The sequence below is a fragment of the Vigna unguiculata genome, chromosome 3 (genome assembly GCF_004118075.2).
Source record: "Vigna unguiculata cultivar IT97K-499-35 chromosome 3, ASM411807v1, whole genome shotgun sequence".
In the NCBI taxonomy this organism is placed as follows: domain Eukaryota; kingdom Viridiplantae; phylum Streptophyta; class Magnoliopsida; order Fabales; family Fabaceae; genus Vigna; species Vigna unguiculata.
Window position 1 is genome coordinate 65,027,489 of NC_040281.1, and position 22,173 is coordinate 65,049,661.

Here is a 22,173-nt window from a genome sequence, read left to right on the forward strand (position 1 = left end):
TTGAAAAAGAAAATTATGAATAAAATATAAGTATTTATATTAATGCAAAAAGATGTTTTGATAGGAAAGTGGGAGACAAGTGGAGACACACCACATGCATCCATTCTACCTAAGCTCACTGTGATTTTACCATTCACCCTTCGCATTATAACTATAAATTACTTTCTACATTTTACTTATTTCTAACCGTAAACATAAAATTCGTTATAAAAGATCGACAAATATGCATTACTGAATCAATTTGCAGTGAAGAAAAGTTGGATAATAAAATATTAGGTAGGATTTTTTATTTTTTTTTTGTCATTGAAGAAGGAAAAAGTGGAATCCCTTTCTGAATTGAGAGAAATATTTGGTGGAAAAAGTTGAAGTCGGTTCTATATTTTTGGGTTTTGCTGATGTCCTTATCTTCTTACTTTCCATTCATACCAAGTTTTTTCAATTAAATTGTGTTATTTTATCCGAAAGTCAATAAAGGCTATTTGGCCTCTCTTTCGTTCCGTCCATTAAAAATCATTATTTATTCATCCATAATGTGAATTTGTCATCGAACAAGACATCAATTCCTTTTCTTCAAATCAACCCTAAACCAATACATACCGAAATAAAAAAACTGAGTATAAGAAAGCTGGTTATAAAAAATACATTAACTTTAAAAATGAAAAAAAATGAAAGAGAATCTAAGAACAATAATACTATATGACTCTCATATTTTGATTTTGGGTTAAATATATTTTTAGTTCTTGAACTTTGGTCAAAAATTAAAATTCGTCCCGGGTTAAAATTTTGATAAATTTTGGTCCCTAAATTTTAAAAATGAATGAATATAATCCTTTTAACCAAATTGCGTTGACTTTTTTCAACATGTGGAATGTATTTCAATTTAATATTGAAGTTGTTTACGCCGTTTGACACATTCTCGGCTCAATATTTACTGAGAAATACGTTCGAAACCTAAAAAAAAAAAGGTTAATAAAATTGGGTTAAAAGGACTATATTCATTCATTTTTAAAGTTTAGGAATCAAAACTTATCAAAGTTTCGACTAGGGATGAATTCCAATTTTGGGTCCAAGTACAGGAATTAAAAACATACTTAACCCTTTAATTTTTATCCTTTATTCTTTATTGTGACTTAGTATAAATCATTGATTAATGTATCATTATCTTTTTCTTTAAAAAAAGTCAATAATCCATAATAAACAACGTTAAAGAATAAAAAATAGAAATAAAAAAATAATACTTTTCCTTATTTTAAATCGGAAGAGTTAAAATATATCAAAAGACAGCAGCCACAAAGGGTACACCACAAAATAAATAATTACCAACAACATTAATTTTATTTCACCAGACATGTTAGTTATAATGCAATATTGACAAATTCTAATATATATATATATATATATATATATATATATATATATATATATATATATGTATAATTTTAAAAATAATAGAATATAAAATAAAAGAAGTTTTTTTTTTTCAATTTGAAGTCAAAACATACATGTATACCTACATTCAACTTTACACATTCAGAGAATGTTATAATTGTTTTTATATGGGTGGTAGACCTATCCCTAGTCACTCGTGTACATTTTGTGACACAAAAACACACACACATATACATATTAATTATTAATTAATATATATATATATATATATATATATATATATATATATATATATATATATATATATATATATATATATATATATATATCCGTAGCGGTGGACATGTGCTGATATTTAACAGAGTAATGTATTGAAGAAGTTGCTTTATTGATTCAAAAGATTGAGTTAGGTTTGTACTAGCTCTATATCACTCAGCTTTGAAATTATTATGACTACAGTGTTTGGCCAACCCATCATACACTGTGTATACATGGGGGCGTAGACTAATTAAGCAAAATAAAACATTTTAAACAATCTTTTACGTAAGGTATTTATAATAAGAAACTTATTTGATAGTACACGTGACTATAGTAATCCATTATTGAAATGATGTATATTTTTACAGGATAAATGGTTGCAGTTTCATTGATTTAAAACATATTTGAGAAAGTAGGAAATAATTGATAAAATGGTGAAAGGGTGGTGAAAATTGATTGAAAGTGAGTGGTGGAGATTAGGTAGTTTGAATGAAGTGGTGAATTTGAAGTTGAAATGAGAGAGAGATTAAGGAGGCAATGCATTGGCATTAATATTTTATGTGTGTGTCGGTGAATGACATGATACAATTCTATTTCATTTTCAAACCTTCACTTTACTTAACTTAGGTTAGCTTTCACCCATCCACCCACTCACCCTAACCCTTCTTTTTCAATTCATTGACTCACTGTATACATGCATATATAATATGTTCATTTCTGAGTCATTAGTTGTGGTGCAAATTTGAATGTTGATGTTAATGAAGTCAACTCAAAGGAACATTGAATTGGATGCAATCCCTTGAACCAGGTTTTGTCAAAGCAAAAGTGATAAATAGTGAAAAGGAAGAATGTGATAATGTTATGATATGATATAATATAATATGATGGATGTGTGTGTTGTTGGTTGGTCGGTTAATGGCTCATCCTTTTCTTCATCTTCTTCCTAACATATCTTCTGCCTTCACACACTTACCATACCAACACAACAACATTCTATTTCGCTTAATATTTTAAAAGTCAAACAAAATTTCAACTTGCAATTGCCTTGCATTCAAATTTCTACGCTTTGACTTACGCCCCTGTACTTTCAGAGCATGGTTGATGGTTGAAGTGTGAGTGGGTATGAGAGTGAGGTGTCACTTTTTTGCATTTCACATTTCTTTTCTTTTCTTGAAATAAAACGTCAACATATTTGCCTTATTTGGCTCGTGAGCTCTGAATTCAACATGTGAATTCCTATGACAAGTAAAGGTGAAGTGCAGTGTGACCAAAAAACTGGCTACACGTTAAACCTACCCACTTGCTAATCAACACCGGTTTAATTTACTAATCAGCACATAATGATAATGATTCACTTCATATGCAGCATCATAACGTAACTCCTCGTGCTGATAAAAAAAAACATAACATAACCCCTCGTTTCTCATATGCATCACCGCCATTATTTTTCACTATTCCTATTTAAACAAACAACGTTTACATATATTCATTTTTGAAGCTAAATTATGCTATTCTTCTTAACTTAGGACAACACGTTCTTAAATAACAGGTTTGGCGTCCCATTTTAAATAGAGGAATATACTAAAATTAAACATCACATAATTATAATATAAAAGAATACACAGCATAAAACATACATGTACTAACTATTATAGTTATCTAAAATATACTTGGAATGAAAGTTAAGGCACAAGATAATGACCACTAACAGAACATAAAAGCTAACAATACGCAAAAGAATTGCCCATAGAATAGAGAATTACAACAAAATTATTGTTCTTCCAAAATGGGCTCACTAATGAGCCAACACCAAAGCATGGTTCATCTAAACCGCGACACTCCCATCATCCTGATGACCACCAGGGGTTTCCGTATCTGCTCGCACCAATTAACTGATGATCAACGCAAAAGAAAAACCAAACAGGACTCTTTGACTCGATTATCCGGATCATACTCTTGATATAGAATTCAAAAAGAAGTATGCGCCTGTGCTGGTTTCTAAACTCTGCAGAGTCTAGACGCAAGGGGTTATCACCCAACCACACACATGGTTAATCCTATAATGTCTTGGGCCCGATATGTCTCAAGACTAGGACCTCCTGCTACTCTCATCACATAAATCATTATGGTCTATGTGAGCGTGAACGATTATTATAGTTTAAGATACCTTCCTTTATCTAGACATCTCTTATATCAAGGTATACACTAACCACCATCACCAAGAGTTTCCCTTGAAACTCTTTTACCAACAATTTCCGCATGCCATCTCAATCATTCAAGTCTCATGCCAATCCACCACCAACCAAACAAGCCATGTTTTCCATTTCATACTAAACATAACTAGATTTCATTTAATCTCATACTTTATAAATGCATACCATGACATACATATCTCACAAAATAGTATTCATCCCAAATAAGTGAGTGTCAACATTTAAGTACCTGCAATTCCATACAATCAAGCATAACACACAACCATAATTCTTACAGCAAAATTCCTAAGAAAAGTTTTTATCACAAAACCAAAATCACCGCAGTAATGCATAACACATTTCTTAAGCTACATACATCTAATCGACAATCCAATCGGTCAAACCACAAAATAGCATGTAATGAACCAAATGTCCAAATTTGAGCTCAATCCCGGTTAATGAGTCAGAAAAGTCAATTTTACCAAAATTGTGCATATCAAAAAAAGAAATAGTCGCCTAGCGACCAAGGTACTCGCCCAACTATCACCTAACACTTCTAGAAATACGAAAAATAACGTCCATATCACTGTTTCATGAATATTTGAACCTCGAACTTGAAAATACACCAAAAATTAACGTTTTCTCCGAAACAAAACAGAGTTACTAAGACAAACCCTAGGCAGGACCACAACAAAACAATTGGTAAAAGATGATGGAGGTAGCAGAGCTGTTGCTCAAGAGTTGGAAGAAGGAGAGAGAATTATTTTTAGAAAAGGAGACAAATGAGATCTATTAGGCTGGAAGGGAGTCTTGGAATCCCAAAATAAACTGACTTTTGAGTCTCAAAAAGGCTAGGCCGAACCCCTTTTCAGAACAATATTTTAATAAAAAGGTCTCACAACAGGGGTTGTTGATAATATTATGTACAATTTCCGTGCAAAATTTACTATGAAATTAATATGGAATTTTGATGGATTATGTCTATAAATACTACATTCGTTACACCAGATTCTGAATAAGTAATTTATTTATGGTTTGAGATAAACAATGAAGAGGAATGCACCTTCGAAGTTTGAGAGAAAAAAAATGTAATATTTTATGATTGGGGTCCTAATATTAGAGAGAGAATAGTTTAAGGAATGTAGTTGGATGGAATTGGATATTGGTTGACGTGGATAGTTTTGGAATCTTTGTGCGGTCGGTCAATGTCAAGCACTAAAATCAGATACACGTTTTCAGAATTTGCACACTCCACGGCTATGCTTCATTTGTGGAACCATTATCAACACCCGATTAATTAATTAACTATGAAACAGCAATTGTGTGGAATAATCATGATTAAAGTAGCTATCCACATAACAAAGGTAAAATGAAAAACAAAGGTAAAATAAACAAAAAAAGGAGATCATTATTTAGGGTAAGACTCGGTAGCAAGCGGGCTATGCAAGATATGGAAACTAACTTTATGAAAAAGCTCATCAAACTCTATTCGTCCACCTTAAGAAAAGAAGCCAAAAAATTACGCTTAATTTGAAGAATTGAGTTTTATGAAGATGAATATGTTTGAGGTGGTGAGTGCGCAGTAAGGTAGCACCACAAACATTCCATTCCATTCCACTCCAATTACGCAAGCTAGCACCACCACTCCCCTGCAAACCCGGCCAACACTTCAATCGCAACTTTCAATTCTCATTCCACTACCAACAAAAACACACATTCTTATAACCCTACACAGCTTAATTAAATTATTAGAACTCTCGATATGAGATGATCTTTTTATTTACTTTCTAATGTAGATGTTCTGCAATTATTTATAAATTTAATCATTTTTACAATTTTAGATCATATCCCACTAATTTCATGTGATGAAATAGATATATATTTTTCACATGACACATCATTTTAAAATGTCAGATTAGAATATCCATTCATGGTGAACAAGATCCCTACCATAGCGCAAGTGCTGGGCTGAAATCAGCTAGGTCCCTCCATGCTTGGTGCAATCATTTCAAGCAGACTAAACAAGTGATTGATGATTAGGACATTCCATAAACAATGGTTGGCTTCCGACCCTTGGTTGCCGCTGCACTACTAGGGAATTAAACTAGGAAAACCAGGAACAAAAAACAGTCACCTGCTTTAAACAATCACACTGAACAACTGTCTCAATATAAGACAACAGATATATGGAACACATCCTATTTAGATACTCATTAGCATGTTCGTCATCTGTTATCACATTTACAATCTTGTGACGCACATCCAAAACATTCGTCTCGAACCATACATAATTCTGTCTCAGTGCCTAATTTCATGAAATTTGCATCCCTACAAAACTTGTTAACAGAAATATATCGGCTGGGACGTAAATTGAGAAGGGGAAAATACGGAATAAAATAGAACTCTTCCAAGTAGAAGATTTGGAAAAGAATACCCAAACTTGAAAATACACATAACGAAATAAGAAAAGTTTAGTCTTACAAAGAAATAAAACTTAGGACGTCTGCACGCCAAAATTTCCACCTCGCTATTCAATTATTTTAAAAAATAATGTGATATTTTTCAAATCCAAGCCATCGATCACCATCCTAGCGAACTGATCAAATTCCCAAAGTTGAAGATGCAAGATATATACAGCATAACTGTAAGTTGCTTGCTAAAACTATCAGTAGTATAGTTGGTCTTTGAATTTAAGACAGGGTTCTTTTATTGAAAGACTCCACCGTTATGTTGGCAGTGAAAGCAGGAATTGAATTCATCTTCCGGATGAATATCTCCACCTGGGAATGTATGAGGGGCATAGGTAAGACTTGGCAAAAGAAACATGTGTTAGAATTACATGCATGATGGCAATTATCATTTGCTCATTCACGCAAGTTTTCTGTTTTTAAATCCATTTACTGCTACTCTCAAACTCTCTTATACAGTCACACTCATTTGGCCGAATAGATCAAATCAAATTTACAAACAATTGAAGAAATGTCAGAATTTGGAATAGCAGTAAATTTCTCATATTATTTTTCTTCACAAAGGTTAAACAGGAAACAGGTTGTTTTACGGAAAATCAACTTCTAGATCGTCTCCCAAGTTTTTTATGTTTCCAAGCATTAAATATGAATAAGATATTTTCCAATATTAATTAAATATTAAATGGATATTTAAAATATGTTTTCCCTTCCTATAATATGTAGCTGGAAATGCACACTATTTTCAGTAGAAACATTTTTAGCTGAAAATATTTGATGTCAAAAACATATCTCCACAAGGAATGTTCTGTTAGGACTCGTTCTCAACATTGTCAAACTGCAACTTGAAAATCAAATACTCTCTCTTCCCCAAAAAACAGATCATTGAATTACTTCTTTATTTCTCTAAGTATCAAGCATTATAAACAAACAAGGTAAACAAGTTTACCCTCAAATCTCCTTTTCTACATCGGAATTCCCAGTTTACACAAAATCAAAATTCCTAACCTCCTCTTAGTGAAACCAGGGGACTATGTAAAGGAAAATACATTTCCTTAACAGGTTGTAACAAATCAGGAAAAAAAAAAACCCAACACTAACGTATATAGCAAACTACGTCTTCCCATAATTTAGTCTGTATTTCTCTCCTATAATAAACCTGGAAATGTAAAGGTTTATCATGTACCGGAGATCCAACAATTTCCCTCCGACGAAACAACCTTGTCCTCAATGTTGAAAGTTGGGAATTGATCTATGATGGAAGAAATGCCTTCTCAAGTAGCTTCTTCTAGGGGCATTTCTATCCATTAGACCAACACTTGAGGAATTTCTGACCCAAAAACGTTTGACTGTCATTGTTCCCAAATTGTCTCCTGTAACTCAGTCGGAAGTTGTTTCTGAACTGGATCATGAATTGTTGCTTTCTCTAGTTGTGATAAACGAAAGACTGGCTGTACCTTGACTTGCTCTGGAAGTTGTAGCTTAAAGGCTATGGTACCAATACGTTAAACCAAATACGATCCATAATATCAAGCAGCCAGCTTGAGATGCAGTTTGATAGACATAGAAACTTGTCCATGTGGTCTGCTTCTAAACCAATTTGCATAGTGAGCAATCTGGTTTTGTGCCTTCTGCAAATGGTATTTGAGTTGCTTTAACTCATAAGATCTTGTGCAACAACTTCCATAAATGTTTCTCCCAGGAGTTTTTTTTTTTTTTTCCCAAAGAAGGCGATGGTCTTCCTTAAGCCACTTCAAATGGGGTGCAGTGTACAGCTCCTAGGAAACCAGTATTATGCCAATATTAAGTCCATCCAAGGTATAAAATCTGCCTAAGACTTCAGCTGTTCAGAACAAAAACACCCGACATAGGTTTCCAACAGTCTGTTAAGAACTTCAGTTTGTCCATCTAACATTGGGTGGGAAGTTGTGCTCATGCTCAGTACAGTTCCCTGTAGTCTGAAAATTTCCTACCAAAATAAACTCATAAAAGTAGGATCTGACACTTACAATGGACCTTGAAGTATAGGGATGCCTAAGCAAATAAAATATTGATTTTTACTCAGTGTGTCTACTACCAACAACACATAAAAACCTTTAAATTTAGAAGTACCCACAATAAAATATATACTAATTTCCTCCTAGTGGCTGTAGGAATGGGTAATGGCTATCGTGATCCTGGTATTTACTTCTTTGGCACACATGATAGGTCACTACATACTCTGTTATTGTTCCCTTCATGCCAATCAAGAAATCAATGTCGCCATTCTTGTATAGGTTCTTTAAAAATACCCAAATGTTTCCCGTGGGAAATGTATGAAATTCATGGAGGAATTTAGGAACCCATGGAGAACCTGCTCTGCTATAGACTATCATAGCATGGCTATGAATTTGGATTATTAAAATTTCCACAATTTTGCTTAAAACTAGATATTTCTTAACCCTTCAGCGATCATTGCAATGTCTGGCCAAAAGGGTCTTAATAGCTCACATTTCTTTATCCACATGCCACCGAGACAAAGCATCCTCAATTATATTGGAAGCACTACATACTCTGTTATTGTTCCCTTCATGCCAATCAAGAAATCAATGTTGCCATTCTTGTATAGGTTCTTTAAAAATACCCAAATGTTTCCCGTGGGAAATGCATGAAATTCATGGAGGAATTTAGGAACCCATGGAGAACCTGCTCTGCTATAGACTATCATAGCATGGCTATGAATTTGGATTATTAAAATTTCCACAATTTTGGTTAAAACTAGATCTTCCTTAACCCTTCAGGGATCTCTGCAATGTCTGGCCAAAAGGGTCTTAATAGCTCACATTTCTTTATCCACATGCCACCGAGACAAAGCATCCTCAATTATATTGGAAGCACCCACCTTGTACACTATCTCAAATTCATATACCCTATCAGCTTTGGCACCCTTTTGGCCAGACATTGCAGAGATCGCTGAAGGGTTAAGAAAGATCTGGTTTTAACCAAAATTGTGGAAATTTTAATAATCCAAATTCATATACCCTATCAGCTTTGGCAGCAAATTTTGCTGGTGTGGAGTGGTTTTTCTCTGCTCCAAGAAACATCTACAAGTTCTTTCGCTTGTAAATAAAGTAAAATTCTGACCTAACAAATGTGGCTTCCCATGTTGGATAGCTAGTATCAAAGCTATTAGATATACTATGTTTTATGTTAATTAGGGAAACATAGCATCTATTGTTAATTAGGGAAACATAGCATCTATTGTTAATTAGGGAAACATAGCATCTATTATTTATTAGGGAAACATAGACATTGTTTGATATTGGTAGATATTGTTTTTAATAATATCTTCTATTTACCTTATTTATGTTTGGTTGCCATATATACTTGTATTACTCTTTCTTAAAAATATATTCACCCTACTTGTATTTTAGACAAAAGGAAGATTAATCCTAAACCTAGTTTTCACTATATTCAATAAAAGTCATCAATTCTTTCTCATAGGCTGGTTTAGCAAGTGTAAAATCTACGAAATCATTGTTAAAATATGCTACATGTCTTTTACTGCATCAACAAAACCCTATTCCCTTTCCCGATGCATCACATTCTATGGAGAATTTATGTGAAAAATCTAGCATGAGTAAAGTTGGAGCAGTAGTAACAGTCTGTTGTAACTTGGTGAATCTTCAGAACTCTCTTGTGTCCATAATTCCCGTCTTCAATAAGCCAGTCAATTGGTGATTTATAATTACATATAAACCTCTAGTAACCACTAGTAAGTCCTAAAAACTCTCCCGAGGCTTTCATAATCCTTGGTAAGGGCCACTGTAAAATAGCTTTAATCTTGTGGGTGTCCATCAAATTCCCCAAATAAGAAATCCTTGTTTTTCCAAAAGCACACCTTTTTTGGTTAACAAAGAAAGACTGCTTTGCTAATTTTATTAACACATGCCTCAAATGTTCAATATTATGCTATATACCAATATATATTCAAAGAAAACAAGGACATGCCTTCTAAGGAAAGACTTTTAAGATAGAGGTCATGGTGCCCTTAAAAGAAGTTGGTGCATTGGTTAAAACAATAGGCATTACCAAAGATTCTTAATGACCTTCATATGTTTTTGAAGGCGGTCTTCAATATAGGTGATTCATGCATCTTGATTTGATGATACGAATCCTTAAATTTATCTTAGAAAAATACAAAAACCCCATTTAATTCATTCAACAACTCCTCTATCACTAGAATAGTAAATTCATCTAGTAAAATGGCTCAGTCATCCACAAAAAACTGCCAACTGCGATCTTTTTTCTTTGCCAAAATAATTAGGCTTGAATATGGGCTATTGTTGGGCTGTATGATACTAATCTCCAACATTTCGGCTACCTGGGTCTCTATATTTCAATTTTTTGCAGATGGAGGTATTGATATGGTTTTATGTTGACTGGATTTTCCCTGATTAGATAATAGGGATGGTAACGGGACACACCAAGAATCAAATCCACTCCTCCAATTTGAACAAATAGAATTCTCCTACCATATTATATTGTCCTGACCGCATGACCAAATTCTAGCAACAACTTTGTGTGGCCTTCCTCTTTCCCCCTCCTAATCTTACATAATAAGGCCGGTTGGGTTGATTCTTGTTGATCCCCAAGTTTTTAAGTACCTTGCCAGATATGAAATTGTGACTAGCTCCATTATCTATCAAGATCACAATTTCTTGATCCTGCAGTTTTCCTTTCAGCTCCATAGTTTGTGGTTGTGCCATGCCACCTGCTGAACATATTGACAAATGCATCCGTTGTCAAACCATGCCCACTATCTTTCCTAAATTCTAGTTATGAAGTACCAGGACCCAACAGTTTCACTGTTAAAACCTAAAAGTGAGAAGTCACTCCCAAGGCTCAAACAAAACCTTCACGGATCACACACAATCATAAATAAGAGATTAAACCCCTAAGTATTTATTTAAAAATATTACAATATTATAACATTGTTACCTGACGAGAAACCTCGGGCAGAGATGTATAATGATTTGCCTGTTTTCATGAAAAAGATAAAAATGGAAAATTTCAGTATCTAATCATGCCATCATTTGCAAAAGACTGAAATATTCGGACTGTTTCAAGGTCCAAATTGAGGAGAGGGGGAGGGAGGGGCAATTGCCTGTTAATATGGAAGATCAACCCAAACTCTGAATGAGGTATAAAATTAAACAAGTAAAATCAGCATTTCTATCTCTTTTCTAAATTCAATACAAAATTCAACATCTTACCAAAATGTTAGTATTCCCCGATTCATATTCAAATTCAAGCTTCTCATCATCACTTTGTGCATAAATGGATTGCAAGGTAAATCGTGTGACCGGTATTCCATTTGGTCGATGGTGTTCATCCATCACAATCTGTCAATATCAAGAGATACATAAGGATTTTCTTTTAAGAGTAGCAGAAGAATATATAGTCAATTATCATACAATAATTTGTCAGCAGTTTTCCAGTAAGAATATAGCTTATGGCTTCACAGAAAATGTATGGCAGAAAATTTATTTTACAGAGTAAATAACAGAAGTAATGGTTAACACTTCAAGCTACCCAAAAAGGATTTTATATCTTTGAGGTAGAATTTCCCCAACAGAAGCATGCAACAGTCTTCCATCAAAATACAGTGATTAGAAATCGAATATGCATTTAGATTTTAAACCATCTAATTCTCTATGAGTACTGAGAAAGATAAAAAAATGGGAAGAGTAAATACCCCCTTATTGGAGATGGTTTTTACCCAGAAATTTTAACATGAGTGAGTACGGGTGCTATAATATTCATCCTGCCCCACCTCACTGCTGTTATGTATATACATGGTTAGGATATGTTTATTCATCCTGCCCCACCTGTAACATCCCTTCCCGGGTCTTACACCACCTCTCATATGTTCTCATATTTAAATTGATAGAATTGATACAATGAGTATAGGAAAGAGCAAAGATCAACCGAGGTTTCTAGGTATAAAGATAGGCACAACATATAGCAGTATTCCAATACAACTACTTCCTACTCATAGTCATCCCTATTACCAACAATATCTTTAAAGCCAATGTGTGTGACGTTCCATTCCAATCAAGAAACAAAAGCAACACTTTTCAATTCACAAAAAGAAAAAAACAATAGTAGAAAAACTAGATAGATCTGTAAATAACATTACCAACCTTGTAACCAAAAAGCTCACAGCATGCCCTCCGGAAAACTGAGATTCGGTCTGCAAACACAGTCTTGTATCTGTTGATATTTCAGTGTTTTAGTTATTCTAGAATAATCTCAGGACAACAAAATAATAAAGGTATGTTTGGACAAACTTCTCCATAAGAACTTTCAAAAGAAAAATTAGAAGAAAAAATTGACTGCTCTACAAATTAAAATTAGTCCATGTACAAGTTAAAAATAAAAATTTGGCAAAATTAACTTTATTCTTGTTTTCACATTTTTCTAACCAGGCGGTTCATATGGAGAAACATGTCCAAAGAGACGCTAAATTATACACACCTTTCTTCTCGTTTTTCAAGTGTTGCAATTTGCTCTTTTAGTTTCAACATCTTATCCGATATGTAGCTATCTACTAGCTTTCCTCCTTCTCCTAAACAGTTAAAACCTAGAAGTGATCAGAAAAACCATTCATCTAATAACATATTTATACAATGCAATCGTTAATAAGATGGTACAGGAAGATATAAACCACCCTTAAGGCACTGAACACATGCTTTCATCTTTGCAAAATTTTCATTACCATTGATGTCTATCTTAAAAGGACAGATGTCAAACTAATATCATAAAAAGAATGCATATTTCAATTTTATATTCAATTTTTTTCCACTTTTTTATTTCTAGTTTAGCAATTTTCCGAGAGCCTCTTGGATAACATTCTTATCAAAAGGCTAACAGATGGCACTGGAAGATATAGACCACCCTTAAGGCACTGACACAGGCCTTCATCTTGCAAGATTCCCATTACCATCGATGTCAGTCTTGAAACGATAGAGATCAGACTAATATCGTAAAAAGAGGAATTCACGTTTCATTTTATTATTTTTTTTTCCAGTTTTTTTTTTTTTCTATTTTGGCAATTTTCTAAGAAACCCAGACTCTTTTGGCATACCTCCTGTATACTTAAATAGGTTTCTTTGGTAGTTTTTCTTTTAAATATTTTATTCAAACCAGATACCACAACAAAAAATTCATTCATTGGAAACTGATTAAAATTAACTACTTGGTTTAAGCTGAGCCTTGAATTCTAATTATCAAAAAAACAGAAAGTTTTGATCAAGAAGCATATGCTATCCAGTCTAATTAACGGAGATAAACTCTTCAGCAGGACGCCAGAAATTTGATTACTGGCTTCTCAAAGAAGCAAAATGTGAATAATAGCCAGTGGTAAGTATGTCCAAGGTGGAACAAAACAAAATTCTACCTTTTGCCTTTTTTTATCTATAATTATCATACATACCAGCAGAATATTAATATGTAGTAAAAAATTCCACAAAAAGGAAATGAGGAAAATAAATACGAAACCTACACATTATATTCTCTTCCTTTTGGTATTTATCTAAATACTACAAATTGCAGAACCATTTTCAAAAGCCTCAAACCATTCTCCTCCCTCAACCCATCTTGTCTTTATTACCAACTCATTTTAAAACAACATTTAGAACTTTGTATCCACTGTAAATACAAGGTTTAATACCTGATTGACTTTTCAATTCTTCCACAGCTTTTAACTTGTCTTTTGTTTTTTGCAGCTCTGTTTGCAGTGCCTCTATAGTTTGTTTGGCCTCATTATCAACAGTAAGTGTATTTACCATACGCAGAACTTTTGTATTAGCAGCAGAAAAATCACCGTGACCCAACTAAAGGAAAAACAAAGTCTAGATAGTTAGAATGTAAAATGAAAACCAAAATCTGGACACCTTTGATAAATAAGTAATACAACAGCACATGACAGACATAATAAATGAAGAGGACATAATATTAAAAACATGAGCAATACGATTGTGTACTACTATGCCTTGTGAGAGACCAAGCCACCAACCTTTGCCTCTAGTAATGAAATCTCTGATCGGAGTCGGTCACTCTCCCTCTCCAATGACTTCACTCTTCTTGCTTCACTGTGCAACTTTTCATTAAGTAACTTTATTTCCTCTAACTGACGACTATTAATCAATCTCTGATCATGCAACGTACTTTCTAATTCTTTAATGCAATCATCTTTCTTCGTAAGAAATGATTCAGGTTCCTGTATGCATTAACCATGCAACAAGGGAAAAAGAAAATTAAGAGAAAACATGATAAGTTAAATAATAATGAAATTAAGGGAACTGTGACCTGGACAGTATTTACATTTTTTGATGCATCCAGAGTTTCAACATTCTTGGAAGCACCATTTCTTAATTTATCTCTTTCCTCAGTAACAACAGCAAGCTGCAAGACAAATAATATATATTTTAAAGCACATAACCAAAATAATGGCAACAAAATGATTACATATTTCAGATAAAGCTATCCACGGTAACTATCACTGCCATACAGGAGATCTAAAGTTATAATGAACAGATTGCCCAGAGCTTAGTCAGTAGTGCCCCCAATTACAGCCAGTTTCTTCAAAATACACAACATTGCTTCAGTGTAGCAAAAGGGGTCAAGTACAGCAATAATAAAAAGCATCTGAGTGATCCATTAAAACTGTGGAATAGTATTAGTTGACATTTCGTATGTAACTACCCATTAGAGAATTAGTTTGTTAGCTACTTGCTGATGTTTGTTAGTTTGTTGGGCTGAGAGAGAAAATAATTAAGGCAAATTGCCTACAAATAAGAGTAGAGGTGGAAAGAGACGAGTATCTTTAAACTTGAGAGAAGTGGGGCTTTTGGGAATTGGGATATAAAACTGTATAATCTAAAAGAGACACACGATTGATTGTAAACCTATTGATAGTCCAACGGATTCAAATCAAAAGTTAATGGCAAAGCAAAGGGATATAGAAGACTTGTTGGAAAACTTATTTATCTCCCTATTACTAAAATTGATTTGTATTTTGCAGTTGGAGTAGTTAGTCAAATTATGCAGGCTAATGGTTTTAATTACTAGAGTGTTGCCACTCACATCTTCATATAACTTATTAAGATATCATTAATATCTTATCTCTATCTTATTTTTAGTTTCGATTGTTATTATTCTTTGTATGTATTTTTGTCTTAGTCCATATTTTCTTTATTATAAATACAGTCCCTATGTGTATTTTGCACACAAGGGAGATTAATCCCAAACATAGTTTTACTATATTTAATATAACTCAAAGGCCTCAAGCAAGGATTGCTCTTATGAAGATAAGGTAATACTCGGATAATTATTGGGTATTGTAATGTTGATTGAGAAGGATCTTCTATAGGTTGGTGTTCCACAACCTGCTATTGTGTTTTCATTAAAGGCATTATTTCTTGGAAAAGCAAGAAACAAAATGTGGTTATTCAATTTAGTGTCAGAGTATAGGGCAATGATATTACTCACTTGTGGACTTGTGAGAATAAAACAGCTCCTTGAAGAGCTCAATTTTTGTGAGATGCAACAAATGAGCATGTACTGTGTCTGACAACCAGGTAGTTATTCACATTACTCCCAATCATGTATTTCATGAGAGAACCAATTATACAGAGATTGAATGTCATTTTATTAAGAAGTTGTTGTCCAATGAATTTTGCACAAAATTTGCCAACTCCAATGATCTACTTGCAGATACTTTGACTAACCTCTTGAGAGGACCTCGAATTCAAATTATAGGTTTCAAGTTTAGTACATACAATCTATATGCTCCGGCGCGAGAGGAAGTCTTTGAACTGCTTTACTTATGCGAAGGGGTTAACTTGTTAGAATAGCTTAACTCATCTTCTGTATTATCTATTTGACACCTATGAGTAGATCATCATTTCTCTTTTTGTATTTTACTAATGAAAAAAACGACATAAATGAATGGATCAGCTAAGAGATAATTAAGCCCCTCTTGTACACCAGCGAGTACTTTGAGACTCACTAAGTTCTCGGAAAACTCGAATACCTTTATGACATTTACAGGAACCATGATTATCAGTGATGAAAAATACCACCAAAAGCCTCTCAGGTTATACCATCCTCCTAGCATCTAAATCACTTCAACATACGCCATAAATATTCCTACTGTCAAGCTACTTACCTAAAATATAACATTCTAACTACAGGTTCCAAAGCCTATATTTCCTTTGGGCCCATCCAAATATCTGAAATGCATAACCTAATAGACAAATATTTATCTATTAATTTAGATAAAGATTTTTTTTTATCATTTCTTCATGTGTTCTATAAATGCATGCTTTACAAAAGCCTAGATAAGAAACCCAAGAATTTAAAAAAATGGCAATGAAAGAAACGCCTAATATAAAGTATGTAAAGAACAAGTAAAATGTTCAGCATTATCAGTGTCATGAAAACATCCTAATCAAACACTGACCATTAATTCAATTCGTTTAATTTCTGATATCAATACTTCTGCTTTCTCTTTAGCCAACGCAGCCTCAGCTTCAGCATTTTTTTTACCAATTTCAATAGCATCTAGAGCCACCTCCATTTGTTTCAAGCGAGCAGTTATCTCGCCCTCTTTCTGTGTACTATAAATGACTTCTCTGCATACGATACAAGATATCAAGATCAAAGACAATAGGCGCATACTTGCACATAAAGCAGCATAGAAATATCCAGTACATTGAGTAATTTGCATACAGAAATATGCCACATAACAGAAATAGATATTATCATGAATATCGATGAATACACAAGGCTTCACAAACCACCACTTTTCAGAAAAGTAGTGCGAATCAAATGTCCAAAAAATGAAAACGTAGTGTCATAGGGAATGGGCTAATAGGACATCATCTAAAAGATTTATGGCCTCGAGGTGGTCATAACAAAGAGATTAAATAGTAGCAATCCAATCTCAACCCAGATAAAAGCTCTAAAAGAGTATTCCAGAATTATTAAACTTGACAATTCCTCTAAAAGCTCAAATCTATTAGTATAACCATGCTCACAGATTTGTAGCTACTGACATACTTCTGTAAAGCTGCAAATTTAACAGGCAAGTCCTCAAAACATGTCACACCAGGTATGTCTGTAATCATCATTCTCCATGATGATATTTGATCCTCCAACTTTTTCATGTTTAACTGGATATCTTGTAACTTGGATAGCTCTGATTCTGCCCTTTCCCGGTGACTCTTTTCCTCTATTAATTTCTCCTTCAAAAGGTCAATGTTCTCATGACTTGATCTAAGTTTTCGTGCTTCCCTAACTTCGGATTCCTAAAATTTCAATTGAAATACGTTATCAGATTACGGTAGCAAACAGATTCAGTGCTAATTCAACTGGTAATTTCCTAGCGGGCAGGAAAGGCACAGAATATATTAATATGGTATTATAATTTGAAATTAAAATTTTCAAGAATTAAACAAAAAATTGAAGGGTGCAATTCTGTTTTCTGATACAACAGTGCAAGTGAACAATATACAGTGACATTGACAATCAAAGTATTGCATCAATGTGAACTCAATCTTTTAAAAGTTGTGTTCCACAATAATGAATTGGCCAGAATAGGCTTGCTGTAAAAGAGAGATAAACTGAGTAAAACACCAGCAAAGGGATGGCTAAAGAGGAATATTACATAACATAATAGCACAAGTTGAAAAGAAAAGAGAATATTTGTTGAAATGAAATAAAAAAGTTACATATATATATATATATATATATATATATATATATATATATCTTTGGTATTTCTGAATATGGGGTGTCAGTTTAAACTACAGTCACTAAACTTTACAACTTAAGTGTGTGTTTGGTTTTCAGTTTGGGAGCTCAAACCCAAGTTTACTTTACATTGAAAGTCACAAATGATGTTTGGCAAATTTTTGTTCTGTTTCATTGAGCTTCAAACATGGGTTGGTTTCAAAGCAAAACAATAAAACTTTTCCGTTGAATGAGATTTTCATTTCATTCAACCAAACTTATTTTTTCTAACTGCAATCCAAACACACACAGAAAGGGACAAAAAATTGTAAATGGAAATTAAATACATTGTTTAGGAGGCACCAAACCATAAACATCACAGCAAATTTAAAAGAAACACTCAAATCAAGGGCCAAGACTGCCAAAACATTTTTACGATTGTGCCAGATGATAACTACGAAAATGAGTCCAGAGTGACACATCAAGCCATCAATGTATGCATTCTCGAATTACTATAATCCCTATAAACAGAGCATCAAGATACAAGCTAAAAAAGAAAGCAAACTTACATAGTTCCGAAGCTCCTGTTGCAAATGCTTGACTAAAACATTACTCTCTGTAGAAGCAACTTCTTGAAACATTAAACTAGATACTTTTTTTTCAAGTTCAATCTTCTGGTGCAAACACTGGAAACAGGAATCATGATATAATGCGATCAGATGTCAGTAATCCTAATGGAAATGAAAGTAAGGCAATGAAATGAAGCATGTACAATACATTAATCTACCAGAAATATGTCCACGTGAGAGAAAAGGCTTAACACCAAATCAAAATTTCATTTTCCAGAGGATACCTTTGTTCACTGGACATTCTTAAAGAAACAATGGAAGTCAACAATCAATAAATTAGACACCCAAACCTCATTAAGTTGACCCTTAAGATGTTTCAGCTGTTCTTTTAGCAGCTCTGCTTCTCTCTCAGCATTATTAGCTCTGCATTCCATTTGTTCAAGCTACAACAAGAACAATACAAAGCTCAAACAATAACACAGATGTAATAGCTTTTTAATATGAAAAACAAATAACCCACTTACGTTGGCAGATATTCTAGAAATAGATAACTTTGAGTCACTTTTCAGTTGTGAATGCTCATCATGAAGTCGCTTTTTTTCCCTTTCTATACTTTCTGCGAGATGGCCTAGCTTTCCTTCTAAAGATGTCATTTTCTCCTCTGCTGAAGAAGCATGAGACTCGGCTGTTTTGCGAAGGTTCATCTCATTTTGGAGCTTTACCTAAATTCCAGTTAAGAGAAAGTTGAATCACAGTCTAGAATTGCATCACAGGCAGAGGGGTAGTAATAAGCTTCAACAAGTTTGAAAAAAAATAACATTATATATTATCACCAGATCAACATGACAAAGAAAACATGCCGACATAGTATTACAATTTGCACGAATGCGACACACAAAACTAATTGAACATAACAGATTCTCCAGCTAATGAAGTAGTAAAAATACAGTGTAGGCATTGAATGATTGAGTAACAAATAAAAAAGTAGAAAATGTGGAACAATCAAATAGGATAAGAGCACAAGTGCTCTTTCAGTTCCTTCTCATTTAACAATTTAAGCTTGCACAGCTTTTCAATTGAATTGTGTGATTTGTAACACTAATTCATTCAAGCATTTGAGATTGATCTTATAACACAAATAAATAGGAAGAGAAATTGTATCGAATAATTGGATTCAAATCAAGATCATAAAGTTTATTATTTGTCTAAAAGAATTAAACAATAAATAAAAAAATAAGCACACCTGGAGTTCGCTGTTCAATTGGATTTGTTTTCTTAATCGTTCTTGAGACTCAGTGACCTCCTTCAAAAGTTGTTCCTGGAGTGCCTGTTCACGCCCTTTTGCAGCTGCAAGCTCCTGTTCCGCATATAAGAATTGGTCCACAAATTTCTTCCTCTCGGATTCTGTAACAAGTTGACAGTTAAAGCAAACGCACAAAAATAGAGGATATATTGGTATACAGAAAAGGAAAAAAAATCACGAGGATATAAATTAAAATAAAAAGAAGTGCTGGAAAATATCAAATGAAAAGCCACTTCCACTAGCATGTACTGACCAACTTTTTGGAAATTATCCTCCAATGTCTCAAATTTTGATTGATAATCACGAGCTTGATTTTCAGCTTTGTTTAAGGCTTCAATAAAATCTGATTTGACCTGCAATAATTTGACATGCAAAAATATGTGTTGGAAGCAATAGCATACACAACGGAGGAGCTTCGATGTTACAAGGGGTAGTCGTGGCTCCCACAAACTTTTATAGGAGTAAATACGGGTAAAAAAACCTACATATATGCCTTTTCAAATATCTCACACCACTGGTGTGTTTTAATCTTGACTATTCGTGACAAGATCAAATTATATAACATTTATTTTTCTTACTTACACACACACGTATATTAGCGAAAAGTGCAAGCGCAGATATGATTTTAATTATAACCTTTAACCATGAAACTTTCATAATACATTTTTCTCTCAAGTCCTAACCAACTTAAAGAGAAAAACTTCAGCAGCTAATCTTCTTTCATTGGAAAACGTGAGTGATTGAGACTCGAAAAATCCAAGAAATATAAACTGTTCCTTTCTTCCTCTATTTTTTTTCTCGGTTCATGATTTCTCACACAAACCAAGGCCTTAAAAAACAGTACAGAACTACCCTTTCATCTGCACAGTCGATTTTATTAGGGTGTATGCAACTGCAATTGAGGCTGCTGCATTGGCAGCATTTATCCACAATATCTCACAATACCAAGGATCTAAACCCAAAACTACAACACCAACCGCAATTTAAAAGCTAAAACACATTAAGTGGTGTCGGTTGCAAAGCAAAACAATGCTGCGCGCGGACAGTGCCAGTAGTGAACTATATTTGTGTGTGTTACTTTTTCTCAAAAATTCAGCATAGCTAGGCAGATATGTCAAATGTGTAGTCGTATCTAATTTTTTGGCACAGCTTCACTACGAGGCTCGTTTATTTTAGGTTCTTATTTATTCTGATAAGCTTTAAGTACAACTTTATTACAAGAAAATGAAGCTATGGTATAGAAATGGTTGATACAGTGGAAAAATATTATTAGATAACGCAATCCAGATAGCAGGAGCATGTGATTATCGATTTTTTACGTGGTAACGTGGATTGACGAGAAGGAAGGAAAATAAGACAAACCATCTGGCGACACTGATAGGTGCAGAGCATGTGCTCCGAAGCCGAGGGTTCCTGGGATGACTCCGGCGGATCCTCGTAGATGACCAGCTGTCCATTGCCGTCGCCGTCCGCATCGCCGCCGCCGCGTGGCCTCTTCGACGGCGGTGGAGTTCTCAGAATCATTTTTCTTCTTCCCTCCTTTCTTTCGCTTCCCTTCTAACAATTGTGTTTGAATTTCACAGCACATACATGGCCACCAACAAGGCGCAAATTTTATAAGCTCTAATAACCAAAAACAATTATCAAATAAATTATTTTGAAAGAAATTCCATTAAGTGGTGTCGTGGTGTAGTTGGTTATCACGTCAGTCTAACACACTGAAGGTCTCCGGTTCAAGTCCGGGCGACGCCATTTTCTTTTTTCTTTCGAATAATTCCAATTTCATATTTTTATTATAAAATTATATGCCATTTATCCCGATGCTTGTGAGATGAAAAAAGAAAAAAACTAGTTGTAACTTGGTTGTTTATATTTTTACCACACTTTTCAACATTCATTTTCATCGATCTTGTATGTAATATCACTTTTTTACGAATGATTAATCGATCATATTCAATATAAACAAAGTGAGTCATTAGAGGTGACACTTCACAATTGCGTTGCTTCCTTCATTTGAGATTGCTTTCTCTTAATTGCTTAGCTTTCATTCCCTGCTCCCTTGATGCCATATTTTTTCCTTTATTTCCTAACGGTGTTGTTTTACCAGAGAAATTGTTTTTGTCATCATACCAGTAAGTTCAAAAATCCATAAAGTTATTTTTAATGTTCTTACTTATTTTGTTTATGGTTGAGGTGTGTTGAGAGGTTTACGGATTAAA

The 22,173-nt window shown here is 33.8% G+C and overlaps 1 protein-coding gene and 1 non-coding gene across 11 annotated transcripts; one reads left to right on the forward strand and one right to left on the reverse strand.

The window, feature by feature from the left end:
- Positions 1 to 5,209: 5,209 nt before the first annotated feature.
- LOC114175118 (mitotic spindle checkpoint protein MAD1) lies at positions 5,210 to 21,560 on the reverse strand. Of its 10 annotated transcripts, none has more exons than XR_003602804.1 (17): positions 21,317 to 21,560; positions 20,208 to 20,307; positions 19,895 to 20,055; positions 19,176 to 19,373; positions 19,002 to 19,094; positions 18,652 to 18,768; positions 17,411 to 17,658; positions 16,812 to 16,983; positions 14,672 to 14,752; positions 14,364 to 14,567; positions 14,019 to 14,181; positions 12,824 to 12,914; positions 12,490 to 12,559; positions 11,560 to 11,688; positions 11,285 to 11,323; positions 5,790 to 5,943; positions 5,210 to 5,488 (listed from the first exon to the last, which is right to left on the reverse strand). XR_003602804.1 is itself a non-coding variant. In XM_028059876.1 (16 exons), exons 1-16 carry the CDS (start codon positions 21,476 to 21,478, stop codon positions 5,857 to 5,859), a joined length of 2,115 nt encoding a protein of 704 aa, XP_027915677.1. In that variant the 5' UTR covers positions 21,479 to 21,560; the 3' UTR covers positions 5,664 to 5,856. The 10 variants fall into 10 exon arrangements, 6 of the variants coding, with proteins under 6 accessions (XP_027915677.1, XP_027915678.1, XP_027915676.1 ...); XR_003602805.1 differs by having other exon boundaries at positions 5,210 to 5,536; XR_003602803.1 differs by lacking the exons at positions 5,210 to 5,488; positions 5,790 to 5,943 and adding exons at positions 5,958 to 6,167; positions 6,321 to 6,619 and having other exon boundaries at positions 21,317 to 21,558.
- A 72-nt stretch (positions 21,561 to 21,632) lies between these two features.
- Positions 21,633 to 21,706, forward strand: TRNAV-AAC. Its single transcript has one exon. It is a non-coding gene; the product is annotated as a tRNA-Val (tRNA).
- Positions 21,707 to 22,173: the final 467 nt, after the last annotated feature.